Genomic DNA, 15,227 nt, shown 5'->3' with positions numbered 1-15,227 from the left:
CAGCCGGCGCACGCCCACAGGCTCGTGAGGGAGCGGCCGGTGGGTCAGGCTGGGCGGCACTCCTCGCCCATTGGCTGTCCCGGAGTCCGGCCCCGCCTCTCCCCGCCTTCTGGAGCCGCTGGTATAGCTCCTTCCAGGGCTCCTTGGAGACGGAGGGCGGGGCTAGGGCGCCGGAGTCACGTGGTCGCGCCACCGCGCGATTACTAGCTGTCAAAAGAGTCCTCAGAAGTGTCCTGAGCGGTCGCAGGGTAATGACGTCGGCCGTATCGGGGATGCTGGAACCTGCGGTTGAGTGAGAAACCGGCGCCACCGCCTGCGTCTTGGTCTCGGGCTGGTGGCCAGCGGGGTCTGGGCTGTGGTTTTACCCAGCTCCTTTGCGAAGCTGCTGTCCTTTCCTCAACGTTACCACCCGGCTGGGCAGCCTACCCTCGGTCAGTACGTCCTGGCAAGAGCTGCTTCGGGCGTGGCGTTCGTGTCGCGGGGACCTCGGCTCAGAAGCGAGGGAAGAGCAGCCCTCAGAGGAGCGGCGACCGCGCTCACCGGGAGCCCGGGTTGGGAGAGGGCTCCCCAGGAGGGGTGTGAGCTCCGAACGAGAAAGAACGCCACCGCCTCGTGGGGTCTCTTCCTAATGTGCAGATTCCAAATCTCTACAATGCTGCAAAAGAGGTTACAGTCCACATCAAATTAAGCATGCCCTAAAGGGCAGCTGGGGTTCAGTTCAAGAGTTGAGTTTTAACACACGCCTTTACCTGCCTTAAAATTGGGCAAGGTATCACAACGTTAAACCATTTCTCACAAGTCTCGTTGGTGATGTTTAAGATTTTTTGTTTGTTTGTTTGTTTTTTGTTACGGAGTCTCGCTCTGTCGCCCAGACTGGAATGCAGTGGCGCGGTCTTGGCTGACTACAACCTCCGCCTCCTGGGTTCAAGCGATTCTCCTGCCTCAGCTTCCTGAGTAGCTGGGATTACAGGCGCCTGCCACCACGCCCAGCTAATTTTTCTATTTTTAGTAGAAACGGGGTTTCGCCTTGTTGGCCAGGCTGGTCTTAAGTTTTGCATCCTGGCTCCCTCCTCTTACCTAGTCCCAGCCTTTTGTCTACAGGACAAAGCAACTTTCTGCAGTTTTCTGTTTGCTCTTTAGAGAGACGGGGCCCTAATTTGGCAAAGTGGTAGGGGAGACAGGGCTGGTGTTTAAGGTCGACCAAAGCAACATCTAAATCTCTGCTCTTCCCCCAAATTGTCCAAATTAGCAGCAACAGGTGTGCACCTTCCAAGCTTGCAACAGACCACATTCAGAAGCTTGATTTCCTGTTGTTCTGGGAATATCTGGATCAGAGGTAACATGGTTCACTAGGACTCCTCAGCTTCACCCAGTGTCCATTTCACCTCCCCCGGCCTTCCAATGTCTCTTCTTGCAGATTTCTCCAAGCCACTCTCCCCTTCATCTCCTCCACCCCCAGGACCCAACTCCTGCCCCTCCCACCCTAGCCCCTGTTCTCCCTGCCCACCTCCTACCCCACTGGAGTGGCCTTTCATCAAACCTAAACCAAAGAAACCAACAGACCTTGCTGTCACCACTACTCCGGGACCTGGAAGTTAAAGCGAGAGAGAGACGGTGAAACACAGAAAGCAGAACGCCTTCTGTTCTTCCACAACACAAGGTTTGTGGACGTGGCCACTATAAGAACTCGCACTGCGTGCTGATTATACGCCTCAGCACAATTCATTTCTTAAACTTTTTAGAATAATTTAAAATTTACAAAAAGTTGCAAAAATAAAAACCAGTAAACTCTTCACCTTCATCTGCCTTATAATTAAGGCAGCGGGCAGCGCGCTGGACAGAACGGGAGGGGCTTGCGCTTTCCGCCGGTGGGAAACCCCACCCGCAGGGACGAGCCGGGACCATCTGGCCCTACCTGCCGAACGGCCGCTTGGTGGAGATGTGTCCCAGAACCGAAGGAGGAGGGTGCCACGCACATTTGTCTTGCCTTCCCCGGTGGTGGGGGCATGGCAAGGGCGGAGCTTCCCGGTGTGCCCTTGGAGGCCGCCTGCAACCAGGCTAGTGTAGGTGGGGACGCACGCCCTGTACCCTACCCATCCTGCCCATTGCGGGTCTGGCCCGGACCTGAGGGGCAGTAGTTGGGGCCGTCCCCGCGTCTTCTGGGCCCTGTAGTGAATACAGTCTGCCCCATTCAAATCCTTTTCCTCACTTAGGATTACTGCTGTGTGTCAGTGTCACACACCCCAAATTGATAATGGCTTAAGATGGGATTTCTCATTTAAAAAGAAGTCTTTGGTTGAGTGAGCTGGGGCTATTTTGGTGTTTCCACATGGGACCTAGGCTCCTTTTAGCTCAGCACTATCCTACTTCTAGGGTATGGCTGAGCTGTTCTCTTGGCCAAGACTGAGCCAGAGCCTGTGGTCAGGCCAGCATAACCTTTCCAGGCAGCAGGATAGAGTGGGAAAGAAAGAAGGGTCTGTTGAAGGAAAATTCCCCCAAGTTCAGTCCTACTTCATTGGCCAGAACTTAATCACGTCAGACCTAGCTACAAATTGAATGAGAAAGTCAAGTATTTAAGGTGGGTCCCTTGTCTCTCAAAACACTGGGCTTCAGATAATAGAGAAGGGAAGGGGTGTCAAGAGGAAACGGCTACCTGTGTCACTGTGCTTATCAGGATTCTTACCCTTCTCAAAATTTCCCATTGCAGTATCTTGACTACCCTATCTCAAACCTAGCACACTCTTACCAAAGACAACTTAACTGGGGAAGCTGCAGCATGGCAGACACATCATCTATTGGTCCAACTTCTATAGGGTTTTCTATTCTTTACATTGAAGAAATGCAATTGGGTTTGGCCTTTAGGATCAGTAACAGCAGCTTCTGGTTCTGATGTCCTCCATCCCAGTTTCAGTGCTTCTTCCTCTCAGAATCAGTGCTGATTCACTTTCTCTTTATGAATGAATTTAATATAGTGGCTTCATTTATAAGCAATTAGCTAACTCTAGTATTTCATCTGTTCTCATCATTTAATTCTCAGCTAAGGTGCTAAGGTAGGGCCCAGCCATCTGTTAGGTGATTCTGCTATATCCTAAGGTGATGTATCCTAAAAGACACCTAGGGTGCTTTTAGAAACTGCCCATGCCCAGCTGTATCCTCAAAGATTCAGGCAAACAATTAGCCGGGTGTGGTGGCATGTGCCTGCAATCCCAGCTACTCAGGAGGCTTAGGCACGAGAATTGTTAGAACCCGGGAGATGGAGGTTGCAGTGAGCCGAGATTATGCCACTGCACTCCAGCCTGAAACAAAACCAACCCCCCTACCCACCACCACACCCACACACACACACACACACACACACACACACACACTCAAGCATGGTTGGGTCTGGAGTATGGCCTTGGCATAGGTAATTTTCAGTGTCCCAAGGGATTCTAGTGTGCATGGGGCTGTGAATCACAGCTCCAGGTGGGCCAACTATGTGCACACTGGTGCCTGGGGTAGGTACTAAGCCCTGATCCTCACCCCTGTGCGGGTGCTTCCTATTATGCTTTCTGCCTTTAGCCCTCCTCCTCCCTCACAACCTGGTCAAACACATCAGACAGGGAAAGAAGCAACATGTGTATTATTAAATTATTTGTCAGAATTTCCAGAATCAGAGTCTCTACTGGGCAAGTAGAAAAATAGAAAAGTTTACTACTTTGAAAAGGAAACTATGACAAACAAGTATATATTCAGGAAAGGGACTCCTAGAACTTGAGCAACAAAAAAGAGTTCAACCTCAGCACAGTGGAGTCTGCAGTGTCTCCGCAACAACAGAAATGAACTTGTGTTCCTCACATCCTTGAGAGTCGAGGTTTGCATTTCTCTACAGAGCTAGGGCTGAATGAAGCAAAGAGACCTCTGCCACCCCCACTAGCTGGCCCAGTCCTGGAAGCGGAAGCAGTCACTTGCGATCTTCCACACTGTGTTGCTGGGTGAGGCCTGGGCGGTCAGGATGAAGTTCTGGTTGAAGTCCCGTTGTTTGTTCCCCTCAAACTTCACTGATCCACAGATCACAACAAGGACCGTGGTCTGACTCGGTGTGGCTTCATCATGAACAGGCTGGCAGTCTACCACACTGATTTGGAACTCGCTGGAAGGCAACATTTCAAAAAACTCACTCAAGGATTCTTGTCCTGAAACAGCATTGCCATTCCAGACCAGGGTGGCTGTGCCCATGTACAGGCGGGACAGCAAACGCCGCCGCTTATCCATGGTGGTGTAGTAGACATTGACAAACTCCTCAGCAGCTCTGCAGGCCTGATCCACATAGGTCTTGAAATCCACAGATGCCATCTCTGGTTCTATGGAAGGAGGGCTCCACCAGGGTATTTCCTCTGCCTTGGGGAACCAGGGGCTGCAGGGAAATAAGGTTGAAGAGAAGCCATGTGAATGCCAAAGTTCATTCTGCCCTGACAATGGAACATTCCTCCTTTTCTACTATTGGCAAAATAGTTACAGACTGCAGAACAATGACTGTAGGCTCAAATAGTACCCAATGCCTAAATGCCTAATTTTACTAAGACTCGGTTTGCTCACTGTTAAGATGGGATTACCACTGTGGCAAACTGAGATAGTATACCTTAAGTGTTTAGTTTAAAAACATTTAGTTATAGTCAGCACTCCATATCTGAGGGTTTTGCATCCACAGATTCAGCCAACCTCAGGGCGAAACCTGCAAATACGTTGGGCTGACTGTGCTATGCCATTTTGTTTTTGTGACAGTCTCACTCTATCACCCAGGCTGGAGTGCAGTGGCGCGATCTCGGCTCACTGCAACCCCTGCCTCCCAGCTTCAAGCGATTTTCTTGCCTCAGCCTCCCAAGTAGCTGGGACTACAGATGCCCGCCACCACGCCTGGCTAATTTTTGTATTTTTAATAGAGACAGGGTTTCGCCATGTTGGCCAGTCTGGTCTCAAACTCCTGACCTCAGGTGATCTGCCTGCCTCGGCCCCCCAAAGTGCTGGGATTACAGGCATGAGCCACCATGCCCGGCCTTAACGCCATTTTATATCAAGGACTTGGAGCATCAGCAGATTTGGTCTGTTGTGGGGGTAGGGGGGCTGCTGGAATCAATTCCCAGAGGATAAGGAGGCCTGATTGGACCACGAATTTTTAAAATCACATTTTATAAAACAGAGTACATTTGAGTATGGAAGGCCACTCTTTCCTGAATGCTTGCGACAGACATGACAGCCCCTTGGTAAAGACAGTGGACCATGTTGAAGGGAAGAGTGGTCACTGGCCCAATAAAGGCCAACCAAACCAATGAAATGCTCGTCAGCTGCTGAGTCTAGGAAAGTCTATCATGAGCTCACTCAGGAGGAACTGGGAAGGCAGAGAAGGCAGGTTTCTCAAGAGGGTAGAAACACAAATGACATGAGGACAGAACCAAAATGGCAGCCATAATCCCCATGATAAGCTGGAAGCAGCAAACCTCTTGGGTGAGTGGGGATTAGAAGGGAGGACACCCAGCTTACACAGGTACTAACATCCACCAGATAAGTCCTGTGGAGTCACAGTGCCTCCACAGAAAGGCATGTTAGATTTCAAAGCTCTTGGGTGTGTGGGCACAGAATATGAACTATAGCTGAAATGTCACATTGTCCCCCAAATAAAAAAGTCCAAAAGCATTTAAAAAATTGACATTTATTTTTTTCAGGGTACAGGTACAACTGTTATGTTCTTTTCTCCATAATTAAAATATTTCACTTAAAAAAAAGAGGACATTACTAAAATAGAAGACATTACTAAAATAGTTTATACTTACAAACTTAGTGAACAGTTTTTTTTCATTTAAAAAAAAGACTTTTTTTTTTATAATGATTAGCTTATGAAATAAATAAAACATTCCACATAGGGCTGGAAAGAGCCAGGTACTTATAACGGCTGCAAAGGTGGTGCATTGCCTCTGGTAAAGGGCTGGCTGGGAGGGAAGCTGTCCTAAAAATGAGCAGTTAAGAGCCAATTTCAGACGTGGGTCTTTCCACGCCCTCCACAGACCTCATAGTTAAGCCTCAACTGTACTCTGGACTGAGTACAGTGGTCCCTCGGTATCTGTGAGGAACTGGATTCAGGACCCCCGAGGATACCAACATCTGCAGATGCTCAAGTCCCTGATAAAATGGTGTACTGTTTGATATAACCTATGCGCAGCATCCTCCTATATACCTTCATCATCTGTAGGTAACTTATAATACCTAATACAATGTAGATGGGATGTAAATAGTTGTTATACTGTATAGTTTAGGAAATAATGACAAGAAAAAAAAAGCCTCTACATGTTCAGTACAAACCCATTTTTCTTTTTCTGAAAAATATTTTTGATTTGAGGTTGGTTGAATCCACCCCACGCGGAACCTACGAATAAGAAGCGCTGTGTTTGCTAAGGGCTTCACACAAATTACCTCATTTAACTGTTACCACAAATGGATGAAAAAGGTATTACTTTAACAATTTTACAAATGAGAAAAGGGAAACCTAGGGCTGGATCAAGGTAACGACGGTTAAGTACACTCCTGATCTATCGTTTACAAGACTAGACTGAGGGCTGAAATTTTGTCAATACAACGCTGTCCTTGTACTAGCGTAAGCAAGTCTCCATGAGCACAACTCCAGGACTGCTAGAGTGGGAATTTTCTCCCAGGGACCCCATTTCTCTTTGGCTGGATTTCCCGATCTCCACCTCACTCCTCCTCCCTCCATGGCACCAGTCCCCCCATAATCTCAGAAATGCCCCTCTTCTCCGCCCCTGGCTGTCTTTCCAAACACAATCTAACAACTGGCCACGCCCCCACACCCCATAGAAGGACCATCTCCACTTACGGTTTTCAGCTACCTATGAGGTCGTCAGTCCCGCTGTCTGTGTCAAATCGGAAAAAGAACCTGACCGTGAGGACTAGAGTAAGAGGCTGTGAAGACTGCCGCCTCCTCGCACGACCCACACCGTCGAGTGTCCGGAGATGGACGGGAAAAGCTACCACAGTGGCATGGCCTTATTTCCTGTGAGTCGCCTTTAATTCAAACCTAGACAGACGCACGCCCTGCCCGGCCCTCCTCAGACCCGAGAGCTGCGCTGTGAGGGGACGCGCCTCCCCTCGTTGATGAGAATTCGCTGCCACGCTTTTTGCACAGGCGAGAGCCTCACCGCGGCGGCAACTCTACCACGTGGACAAAGGCACAGCCGTGTCTCATTCTCGACAATGGAGGAGGGCGTGGGGTATGCACTAGGGGCTGTCTCGGGGGTCAGACCGCCGGGGGACGGCAACGTACCTGCGCGGCGACGTCCAGGGTCAGCGCGGGCCGCGGCCCCCACGGTCGGGACGCCCCCCGCGTGGGCCGCAGTTCCACTGAGGGGCCGGCCGCGGAGGTCACAAGGTGGGCCCACCGAAGCCTCTGGTAGGGGCACGGGAAGAGCCGCCTTTCTCCCCTCCTCCTCCTTCTTGGAGGCTTACTCTGGGTCACCGGGGCCCCAGAACCGGGGGACTTTCCGGCGCAGTTCCGCGGCTTCCCGCGCGCGGCCAGCCGGTCTCCGCGCAGACGCGAGCGCCCCGGCACCGCCCTCTCCCGCATTCCCGTGACGGGCAGCGAAGTCAGCCAGTAGGACTGCGGGCCGGAAGGCTAACTCCGCCGATGTGTGGCTTATAAGAGGCGGTAGCTTCCGGGAGTGTCACTTTCCCAGAAATCCCGGCAAATCAGCCCTAGAGTTTTCGTTGGTCCAACCGGGCCACAGACTCCGGCCCGTCTGGTTAGGTGGGATGCCTGATTGGGCCAAACCTCTTAGGTCCCGCACCTAGAGCGGGGAGTAGCGTCTGCTTTTTTTTTCCGCTGCGCGGAGGCCGCTAGGCTGGAGAGGGAGGGGAAGGTGTGTGGGGTCGGGTGAGATGCTTTCCCCTCGTCCCGCATGCGCCTGTATTGGAGTGATTTCAGTTAAAAGTCTCGTGAAACGTCACCAGTGATGTAGTCACGGCCAGCAGCAGCTGCCTGACCCCGCCGAGGCCTTCCGTCTGGCAACATGTGGGGCGCCGCAATGCTTGAGGCCACGGCGAGGGCAACGCCGGCCGCGCCCCGTGGAAACCGCGTGGCGGAGTGCTTGAGCCGATCGCGCTCTTTAGGAGTTAGGCCACTTAGAGGCGACATCTTGGTGGACACAGAGGAAGCCAGTTTTAGTCAGATGGGAAAAGTAGCTAAAAGTGGGAGGAGACTGGGGCGAGGGTGGGACGTGGGGGAGGCGGGGGCGTGACGGCGGCTCCCCACTGCCCTGAGGCTTGAGGGACTCCGGGAAACCCGGGCCCGGCTGGGGTTGGGACTCTGTTCTTCCGCGTCCCTAGCTACGATTCAGCTGTTCTGGAATGAGAACTGGATTTTTACTGAACTTTACGAACAGGCTCAACAGGATGTAACCATTCAGTGTGGAGGCATGAGAAACTATAGCTTGTAAATTAAAAGAAAAACCTCATTTCTTTAGACAACATTTTCAGCTCCATCTGCTGGTCTGAGGCTGAATAATTAATTGAAAAGCCAGGAGAGAAATGGGGCTAGATGAAGTGAGGTAGTTTAACCTGTGCTTTCTTGGCGTCCCGTCGGCTCCCTTTGCTTGCATTCCTAAGAGAATCTTGGTCTCAGATTTCAGGACAAGTGGAAAACAGTTGGGCTATTTAGTATAGGCTACCCCTTCCCCCCCCGCACCCTCTCCCCCCACACACTTCAGTTAAGTAGGTGGAAAGTTTGGATTATTAAAAAGACACGTTGGAGGCTGAGCAGAGAGTGTGAAAGAGCATTTTCGGGGCTTTATGAACTAACATGGCCTTTTGAACCCCAAGGCAGTGATACTTGGATTGATCTAAATCAGCGTGGATGGAATGGAAGTGGGAATGCGTTGATTTACTGCACGCTCAGTAGTTTGGATGTTGTGCTGCTTTTGTTTCCTGTATAATAAGCCCCTTTAATTTGTTTCACATAACTTATTGGGGGAGGTACCATTATTTCTGATTTTATAGACAAGGAGGCTGACAAAGAACCATCCTGGTGTCACAGGGTCGATTCATACCTAGAAAAGCTGGTTAGAAGAACATTAATGCAGCTCCAAGGCCTTTTAAAAATGCGAGACTTTAGCTTTGAAAGGCAGCTGTTCTGCCTTTTAGGTTTGTGGGGTCTGCCTTTTAGGTTAGGGTCCTTTTAGGTTTGTGTCTCCAGCATATAAAATTGTGCCTGACCCAAAGCAAGGGCTCAATAAATACTGTTTGAATGAACAGACAAGCCTGGGTTCAAATCATGCTCCTCAACTGCACAGTTGTGATGATCTGTCCTCAACACTCACTCCCTGCTCTCTTTGGAAGCAACCCTGGCTTTTATTCCCCCTATTTGTAGCAGGACAAGCCGCAGACAAAACCCCTCAGAAACCAAGTTAAAGAAGGAAGGGCTTTATTCGGCCAGGGAGCTTCAGCAAGACTCACGTCTCCAACAACCGAACTCCCCAAGTGAGCAATTCCTGTCCCTTTTAAGGGCTCACAACTCTAAGGGGGTCCACGTGAGAGGGTCATGATCAATTGAGCAAGCAGTGGGTACGTGACTGGGGCTGCATGCACAGGTAATTAGAACGGAACAGGACAGGACAGGGATCTTCACAGTGCCTTTTTTATGCAAACAACCAATTAGGTCAGGAGTCAATCTTTACCAGGCCCAGAGTGTGGCGCTGGGCTGTCTGCTTGTGGATTTCATTTCTGCCTTTTAGTTTTTACTACTTTTTTCTTTGGAGGCAGAAATTGGGCATAAGACAATATGAGGGGTGGTCTCCTCCCTCACTATGATCCTGGAGTTTGGGGAGGTCAGAGACATCCCTGGTTCCAAAGGACACACGACTGGCACTGTATGCCTTGAGCACAGCTGAGGGTGGTCGGAGGCCCAGTTAGGGCCACTGAGCCTGGAGGTGTTTGCTGAAGGATTCTGGGGAAGGAGATTTTTCTCCCTTCCCTTCTGGACTCACAGTGTGTGGATAGCACTGTTGCAGCCATCTTGCTGCCCTGAGTGGTAGACCCTTGATGAGGCAGACAGGAAAGCTGGGAAGAAATCAGGCTCTTGACGACTATGTTGGGAGTCAAATCATCCCTCAAGTTTGGACTTTTCAGTTTCAAGAGCCAGGAAATCCTTTTATCTTTTGTACTATTTAAAATTGGGCATAAGCATAAAGTTATTTGCAACCTGACTAGTGTGGCTTAAGCATTAGCAGGGTGGCTATGGCAAGTGAGTTAGCCTCTTTGAGGCTCAGCTGCCTCCTCTGTAGAATAGGGACAATGGTCATATCCATCTCCTCGGGCTGACGTGAAGAGCGAACGAAACAATGCATGCTAAGTGCTTCATATGGGGCCGAGCATGAAGTAGCATCCAGAAAGCGTTGGGAAAGCAGAATCATGCTTTGACATTTTGCATCTATAGCAACTTCCTTATTTGCCAACAATCCCTCCAATGACTGGCTTTTAAACTTGGAAGAAGTGTATTGACAAATTGGTGGGATTTGTCACCAAATTGCATGGGCCCTTCTGAAGATGAGCCCAGTGGTCCCATGTGCAGCGTGGAGTCCGTCCAGGGAGGAAGGGCACATCTGGTCACACAGGCAGAGTCCTTGGCAGCTCTGATGACAGGCTTGACTTAAGGATCTTTAAGTCTGTAAACAGAGGATTGATCTTTTCCCTCATTGTCAATGTTGTTCTCTGGCGCAGGGTCTTAACAGCATTTGTTTGCCATGAGAGGCTGCATGACTTGGAGCCAGTCAATCTACGGTGACAGCAAAGCAGTTGTGACTCTAATGTACTGCCACCAAAAACACTTTCTTTTCCGTCTCTCAGCCTTAGCAGGATCATCTGAGCCACTGCCAGTTCAGAGTGAGCTGGGGCTGCTTTTCCAGGAGGGCAGTTGGGGACCTGACTTTTGAGGAGATTCTGAGGTTTACCGAAGGAGCAAACCCTATGGGGTTAGACAGAGTTTTGTGAAATCTGAGCTCTGCCTTCTCTGTACTTCAGTTACTGCCTCTGTAAAATGGGGGTGTCAGCACTGTAGACATTAAATGGCAGTGTATAAAGGAGGCACCATCTGGAGAATTTGTCCAGCCTGCAATGATGCCGTTTGTCTGAGAAGGTTGTAGGGATCATTTCTGGTTTGAATCTCAGCCCTCTTCCCAGCTCAGCCACCAGCCATCTGGAATTGTGGGAGAGGTCAGACGGCTGCAAAGCCTCTATGTGGAATTGGAACTAAATACACATATTTATCAGTATTTAATGGAAGACTGCAGGATGCTTGCAGAGTCTACAGAAGGCACTGGTAAGGTGGCTCTTTTAGTCTGGGAACAAGAACTGGGCAATGGATGCCTCAGGGGCTGAGTTGGACTGACAGAGCTGTGACCAGTGTCTAGAACCTGGGATTCTCCACTAAAGTCAGATTCTCAGGAGAGAGTTGGATTGGCCCAACTTCAGTCATGTGCCACCCCTCTGCTGCCCAGGAGGGATGGGTGGCCTGAGGGACAGTCCTGCCAAAAACACCTGGGGAGGAAGTTTCTCAAAAGAAGTAATGTGGAGGAGCTGTTCCCAAAGGAAGGAGGGGGGATTCTGAGAAGGCAGGAATAACTGAGGCCATGAGCACAGACAGAGGATGAAGCAGAGGTCAAGGTCATGTGACCAGAGGAGAGAACTGGAGCAAGACATGTATGCACACACACATGCACACATGGACACTCACATATGCACACTTACATGTACACATGCACACTTACATGTACACATGTGTACACACGAGCTATGGAGAATGGTTGCCTTGATTCCTTACTATGATGGATTACATTTTCTGAAAATGGACACAAAATAAATTTCTGGTCCCATGTCCTCATCTGGAACCTTACCTTGCCACCCGCGGTCAGGAGATGGTGTTGAGTCCTTCCCTTGATCAGGCAGGCCTTTGTGACTGTGTGAGCTCAGGCTAAATGGTGTTACATGTCTGCCAAGGTTGGCCTGTAAAAGGAGATACAGCCGGTGCTGCTCTCTAGCTATACATGTGCCTGGAGCCCAGTGCTGTGCTGCAAGCAAAGCCCAACTCCAGCTGAGCCACCCCACAGCAACGCGTGCCCAGTAGCCAGTTGTGTGGCTTGTGTGAACCACCGTGGTCCTAGGTTGGCAAGGCTTGAAGAGAAATGAGCCTACCCTGCCTTGCCCCACCCAAACTGCAGATTTGTGGGCAAAATAAATGATTGTTGTCATGCTAACCCACTAAGTTTTGTAGTGGTCTGCTATGCAGCAAGACAGAGTTCTTACTCATTACTTTCCTTCTCCAAGTCCTTGCTGTGGTCCTGCCCCAAGGTTCCAGGGAATAGCCTAGTGCTGGCAATAACTCCTTTTTAATTTATGTCTGACCTGGGTTTGCCACTTGCTGCTAATGGAACCTTGAAAATAGGGCCCCTTGGCTGGGTGCGATGGCTCATGCCTGTAATCCCAGCACTTTGGGAGGCCGAGGTGGGCACATCATGAGGTCAGGAGTTTGAGACCAGCCTGGCCAACATGGTGAAACCTTGTCTCTACTAAACATACAAAAATTAGCCGTGAGTGGTGGCAGGTACCTGTAATCCCAGCTGCTCAGGAGGCTGAGGCAGGAGAATTGCTTGAACCCGGGAGGCGGAGGTTGCAGTGAGCTGAGACCATGCCATTGCACTCCAGCCTGGGTGACGAGACTCCATCTCAAAAAAAAAAAAAAAGAAAAGAAAAGAAGGCCCCTCAAGGCCTTACGTAGTGATGCCACCTCAACGAACTCACCACAGTCCTGAGGCTGGCTTTGTCCTGATTTCTGAAAATGGGTCCATTGGCTAGGACCAGTCACAGGAAGAAGCTCACAAGGCTGCACTCCAGAGCAGGTGTTGGTTGGTTCATCTACAGCCAGAACCAACTTCCCAGGGACTAAGCAGCATGTGTTCATGTGCTCTCTATGTGAGCAGGTGCAGGTGGCTATAAGAGCATGGGTCAGAACAAGGAAACACAGTAGATGGCATGATCCCAGTGGCCAAGGGCACAAGTTGACAGGGCCTGAAGGATCTATGTTCTCAGGAAGGAACATGGTCACCAGGGAGACCAGATACCCCACAGTGAGTCTGGTGACCACATTCCCTTCTCACCAGCTCTGCCCACATTTGCCCCTGTGAATGACCCTACCCCTTTTTTTGGGCGTTTCCACATTCTGGTGGTGGATATTTTAATTTGTTCACCTCATGGGCTGGGAATCTCTTTTCTCTTAAAGGTGACATTGCATAGGTATGTTCCAAGTCTTATTGACTTTTAACTCTCAGGGACACTGTTATTTCTCTGCTTCTAAGCCAGTTTTATAAATTACTGTGTAGGAAGTGCCTAGCACATGGTACATGTCTTAGTTTGGATTCCCCAAGAAGCTGATCCGAAGCAAGTATTTTGGTGCAAGTCATTGGTTTGCTAGGCAAAGGGGTGTAGGGAATTGGGATGGGTGAGGAGTAGATTACCCAGGCTGCTACCACTGTGGGTGACTGGATCCTCATCACGCTGTGCAGCTCCTCATAGAACAGCATAGAACACATGCTTCAGAATTATTCCCCCTGGAGGGCCAGGAGCGTGTGGGAACTGTGGAATTTACACACAACTCCTGAGAGTTGAGGGCTGCTGGGGAGGTGTCGTTTTCTTGTCTGGCAAGAGGGACAGAGAAGCTTTTCTTCCACCGGCCTGGAAAAAAAGCCCTTAGGCATTTGGAAATCAGCTAGAGCCCCCTGAAAAGGGAAGTACCAGGACTCAGACAGGCACTGAAGGTGTCAATCATAGCAGGCGTTTTAAGTGGCTCCACAAGCAGCTTCTGGAGGACCCGGCATATTCAGTGTACTTCACAAGCAACCCCGTGGTGACCTTGGGCATAGCCTTGGAGGTGGCTATTCCTATTGACCCAACCATGTAGGCCAACTGTAGATCTGAGTGGAAAGGGGCTGTGAACCTCATTAAGCCATGGGTGCTCAAAGCTGATGACACAAAGGAAAGGTAAGATGTATGATCCCTGCTCTCGAGCTGAGCTTCGAGCTGAGGGCATGACACTTATAAACACTAGGCTCTTAGGGAATGATGGCCTTGTAAAATGGCCTGTGCTGCTTTGTTTACCAGGAATGCCCTTCTCTGGACATGCAAATCAAAACCCCAATGAGGTGCCATTCTGCAATCTTAGGATGCCTAGAATCAAAAAATAGAAAATAACAAATGTTGGTGAGAATGTGGGGAAATTGGAACCCTTGTGCATCGCTGGTGGGAATGTAAAATGGTTCAGTCACTGTAAAAAACTGTACAATGAGTCCAAAAAAATTCAGCATAGAACTGCCATATGACCTAGCAATTCTACTTCTAGGTAAATACCCAAAAGAATTGAAAATAGGTGCTCAAGTGAGTATTTGTTCATGATTGTTCATAATAGCCAAAAATTAAAAACAATCCAAATGTCCAATGGATGAATGAATAAACAAAATGTGGTATACCCATACAATGGAATATTATTCAGCCATGAAAAATAAAGTACTGGCCAGGTGTGGTGGCTCATGCCTGTAGTCCCAGTGCTTTGAGAGGCTGACGCAGGAGGATTGCTTGGGGCCAGGAGTTCCACACTAGCCTGGGCAACATCATGAGACCTAGCCTCTACAAAAAATAAAAAAAAAAAACTTGCTAGCTGTGGTGGGTCACACCTGTAGTACTAGCTATTTGGGAAGATAATGTAGGAGGATCTCTAGAGCTCAGGAGTTCAAGGCTGCAGTGAGCGATGATTATGCCACTGCACTGCAGCCTGGACAACAGAAACCCCATTTCTAAAATAAATAAAAATAAATGAAGTACTGATACGTGCTGCAATGTAGATGAATCTTGAAAACATGGTGAAAGAAGCCATACACAGAAGTCACCTGTTGTAGGATTCCATTTCTGTGGAATATCCAGAATAGGTGAATCTGCAGAGAGAATGCCGAATGATGTTTGCCAGGGGCTGTGGGCAGGGAGGAATGGGGAGAAGCAGCTTCATGGGTACCAGGCTTTTGAGTCATGAAAATGTTCTGGAACTGATAGAGGTTGGACGATATTGTGAAACTGCTAAAAGCCGTTGAATTGTTTGCATTAAAATAGCCCATTTTATATAAACTTCACCTCAAGAAATTATTAAA

The 15,227-nt window shown here is 49.6% G+C and overlaps 1 protein-coding gene and 1 long non-coding RNA gene across 3 annotated transcripts; one reads left to right on the top strand and one right to left on the bottom strand.

The window, feature by feature from the left end:
• The first annotated feature begins 28 nt into the window (after nt 1–28).
• On the top strand, nt 29–1,793 carry LOC100977540 (uncharacterized). Its single transcript, XR_608985.4, has 3 exons — nt 29–431; nt 1,250–1,336; nt 1,418–1,793. It is a non-coding gene; the product is annotated as an uncharacterized LOC100977540 (long non-coding RNA).
• A 1,812-nt stretch (nt 1,794–3,605) lies between these two features.
• Nucleotides 3,606–14,874, bottom strand: NXT1 (nuclear transport factor 2 like export factor 1). 2 transcript variants are annotated; one of them, XM_003829377.7, is made up of 2 exons: nt 7,313–14,874; nt 3,606–4,396 (listed from the first exon to the last, which is right to left on the bottom strand). In XM_003829377.7, the coding sequence occupies exon 2, from the start codon at nt 4,333–4,335 to the stop codon at nt 3,913–3,915; it is 423 nt and encodes a 140-aa protein (XP_003829425.2). In that variant the 5' UTR covers nt 4,336–4,396; nt 7,313–14,874; the 3' UTR covers nt 3,606–3,912. The 2 variants fall into 2 exon arrangements, with proteins under 2 accessions (XP_003829425.2, XP_034803105.1); XM_034947214.2 differs by having other exon boundaries at nt 6,866–7,324.
• Nucleotides 14,875–15,227: the final 353 nt, after the last annotated feature.

This window comes from Pan paniscus, chromosome 21, assembly GCF_029289425.2.
Source record: "Pan paniscus chromosome 21, NHGRI_mPanPan1-v2.0_pri, whole genome shotgun sequence".
Classification (NCBI taxonomy): Eukaryota; Metazoa; Chordata; class Mammalia; order Primates; family Hominidae; genus Pan; species Pan paniscus.
This window is presented reverse-complemented; position numbering and strand designations above follow the sequence as displayed.

Coding starts and splice junctions, on each gene's coding strand:
- NXT1 (XM_003829377.7), bottom strand. CDS start 4,335: ATGGCATCTGTGGATTTCAAGACCTATGTGGATCAGGCCTGCAGAGCT.